This window comes from Suricata suricatta, chromosome 14 (genome assembly GCF_006229205.1).
Source record: "Suricata suricatta isolate VVHF042 chromosome 14, meerkat_22Aug2017_6uvM2_HiC, whole genome shotgun sequence".
NCBI classification, from domain to species: domain Eukaryota; kingdom Metazoa; phylum Chordata; class Mammalia; order Carnivora; family Herpestidae; genus Suricata; species Suricata suricatta.
In genome coordinates this window covers 83,895,750-83,899,068 of record NC_043713.1, presented here as the reverse complement: position 1 = coordinate 83,899,068, position 3,319 = coordinate 83,895,750, and the positions used below count along the sequence as shown (strand labels likewise).

Genomic DNA, 3,319 nt, shown 5'->3' with positions numbered 1-3,319 from the left:
AGAGCGGCTGCACCAGTTAACATTCCCACCAACAGTGTAGGAGGGTGCCCGTCTCTCCACACCCTCGCCAGCATCTATAGTCTCTTGATTTGTTCATTTTAGCGACTCTGACTGGTGTGAGGTGGATCTCAGTGTGGTTTTGGTTTGTGTTTCCCTGATGATGAGTGATGTTGAGCATCGTTTCATGTGCCTGTAGGCCATCTGGATGTCCTCTTTGGAGAAGTGTCTGTTCATGTCTTCTGCCCATTTCTTCACTGGGTTATTTGTTTTTTGGGTGCAGTGTTTGGTGAGTTCCTTGTAGATTTTGGATACTAGCCCTTTATCTGTCATTTGCAACTATCTTTTCCCACTCTGTCGGTTGCCAGTTAGTTTTCTTGATTATTTCCTTTGCAGTGCAGAAGCTTTTTATCTTGATGAGGTCCCAATAGTTTATTTTTGCTTTCATTTCCCTTGCCTTTGGGGGTGTATTGAGTAGGAAATTGCTGCGGTTGAGGTCAAGGAGGTTGTTTCCTACTTTCTCCTCAAGGGTGTTGATGGTTTCCTGTCTCACATTCAGGTCCTTCAGCCATTTTGAGTTTATTTTTGTGTATAGTGTAAGAATGTGGTCTAGTTTCATTCTTCTGCATGTTCCTGTCCAGTTCTCCCAGCACCACCTGCTAAAGAGGCTGTCTTTTTTCTATCAGATACTCTTTCCTGCTTTGTCACAAATTAATTGGCCATACATTGTGGGCCCAGTTCTGGGTTCTCTATTCTATTCCATTGGTCTATGTGTCTGTTTTTGTGCCATGAAGAATTTTCTTGACCATTTGCTCCAAACCCCAACATTTCACATCATATTTACTCTCTTCTCCATTACTGCTGGAAACATTCCATGTACTCTCCCAGGAATCACTAACAGTCTTACAAATCATTTTTGGATTATTTGAAATAAACAATTTTTTCTTAAAAAAAAAAGCATGGGAGCAGGAATCTTCTTGTAGATAAAGCCCAAGGGACTCCCTTAGAATAGCAGATTGGATAATAGTTATAATATTTAACTATTTACTCAAAAAGGGAATAATTTCATGGTTTTAAAGGTAACTATTATGGGATAGTAAATGTCTTACTTTTATGACAGCAAAACTTACATTATACCAGCTTGCTTTATCCAATGAAAATACCAAGTAAGTAAAATTTTACTAATATTCCTCCCAAAATAAAATTACAAACATCAAATCTCTCTTCTAATAGTTTTAGACCTAGAAACTTTGTATTAAATAATTCATACCAATCTATTATTACGTGTCTCTAACAACACCTCCATATATAGTTTTGGCAAGATTTGAAATTAAAGACCTTCAGAGGCTCCTTGTTAGGTCAATTGGTAGAACATGCGACTCTTGACCTTGGGGTTGTGAGTTCAAGCTCTACATTGGGCATAGAGCTTACTTTAAAAAAGCAAAATAGGGGTGCCTGAGTGGCTCAGCCGGTTAAGCATCTGGCTTTGACTCAGATCATGATCTCGTGGTTTATGAGTTCTAGCCCCACATCAGGCTCTGTGCTGACAGCTCAGAGCATGGAGCTTGGTTCAGAATCTGTGTCTCCCTCTCTCTCTGACCCCCCTCGACTTGAGCTCTCTCTCTCTCTCTCTCTCTCTCTCTCTCTCTCTCAAAAATAAATATATTTTTTTAATTTTAACATTTAAAAATAAATGAAAGTTCTTCAGAGTTAAATAAAAAATTGACTGACATTTGCCCAAATCCAGTTAAAGTACAAACTTAAAGTTGAATTAGCATGAAATAAACAATGAGTAAGAGAAAACAACTTAGGCAAATATGAAACTTTAGTTTATTATAAAAAATTACATAAGCCATAGAAACAAAAACATAAAGCCTGAACAGAATTAAGCCAGGTCACAAAACATTTCAAGCAAGAATTGGTAATAAGAACTGGACAGGCTTCTTTGAAATGATTGATCTTTTGGGTGTCTGATCATTCCTAGACCTACGACAGTGATTTCCATTACACATGGGCTGTGAGATATTAAATAGTATGTTTAAGAGACAAACAAGATTCTTGAACTTAAGGATTCACAAATACTTGCCGAGTGACCACTAATATCTATGTGTATTTAACAAAGTTATAAATCCAGACTACAAAATCGACCTGAAATCATCTAACCAAACACCAAACTACTTACATGAGGCCCAGCTCCTGAGACGGTAAAAACAGAAAATTAAAATCTTCTTTACACACAAGGTTGTACACACAATCGGGTTTTCGTCAGCGTACATTTGTTTGTCAATACACATTTAAAAACAAATCAAACCCGCCACCGTTCCTGAAAGCCCTTCTTACATTGTACTGGAATCTGAAAGGACTTCTAATAACTTGAAGCTCACATAAAAAAGTTTTTTTCTTATAGAAATTACAAGTAATTTGTCTTCTGAACCTTTAGCATTTGTCATAGCACATCCAAAGCTTCTAGAGAACAGTTCTCCAACTGTTATTGCTTTTTTTTTCTTCTCATTGCAAAAGGCAAGCTTTCTATGGGGGGGACAGGACTGAACCGTCAAGCATCCAATCTCCCCAAGAGTCACCCCGCCCCCCAGACACCGGCCTTCGCCGAAAAGCTGACAACTATCTGTGAAGAAAAAGCTGCCGCCAGAGCGCTGCGCTCAAGATCAGACTCTCTACTTCCGCGGTGACAGGCTCTTACCATTTGGATGGCTGTGTCCAGACGCGTAATGACGTCATGACGTCAGAGAGACGAGAAAACCCCTGCATCTGGAGCTCATCTGAATTCGGGAACAGGGGCCGCACGCGCCCACATTTCCCGGGCTGCGCGTTCCCAGTGAGAACCTAGTGTCGGGCCAGAGTCCAAAGCCTGGAATCACTCAGGACCGGCCGACTGACAAATGAGCACCTCATTAAAAAAAAAAAAAGTCACTAATTTGTGCTTTCTCCTCCGCTCCCTTTGTGCCCCCAAACCAGTCAGAAATGATTTGGGGGCACACTGCACAGAACGACTCCCTCAAAGAAAGCAGTCCCCCTAAAGCACAGAATGAGGAAAGTGGTTTTGGAACCTTTCCTACAACAAACGTCGGGAAAAATCGTCCTCCGCTTGCTGTATTGTTTCAGGGCCTTCCCACTACAGATTCTGCTGTATGATTTCTATTCATAGGCTCGAAAAGATGGGCAGTGGGGGGCGGGGGGAGGGATCTTATAATCACACTGACGCCTTCAGTTTCTTTTTCTTGGCCTTCAGCACAGGAGGCAGCGAAATCTTGAAGGCTGTCCTGAAATGACACAGAGAACACTCCTCAGGGCTCTGGACCTC

General features: G+C 41.0%; 1 protein-coding gene across 2 annotated transcripts in view; it reads right to left on the bottom strand.

Moving 5' to 3' along the window:
- Nucleotides 1-1,804: 1,804 nt before the first annotated feature.
- The window catches only part of GTF2H3 (general transcription factor IIH subunit 3), a 24,724-nt gene continuing 23,209 nt past the window's right edge, over nt 1,805-3,319 (bottom strand). For both annotated transcript variants that reach the window (XM_029922392.1, XM_029922393.1), the window contains one exon: nt 1,805-3,278. In XM_029922392.1, the coding sequence (XP_029778252.1) occupies nt 3,209-3,278 (70 nt within the window). In that variant the 3' untranslated portion in view covers nt 1,805-3,208. The remainder of the gene's footprint in view (nt 3,279-3,319) is intronic.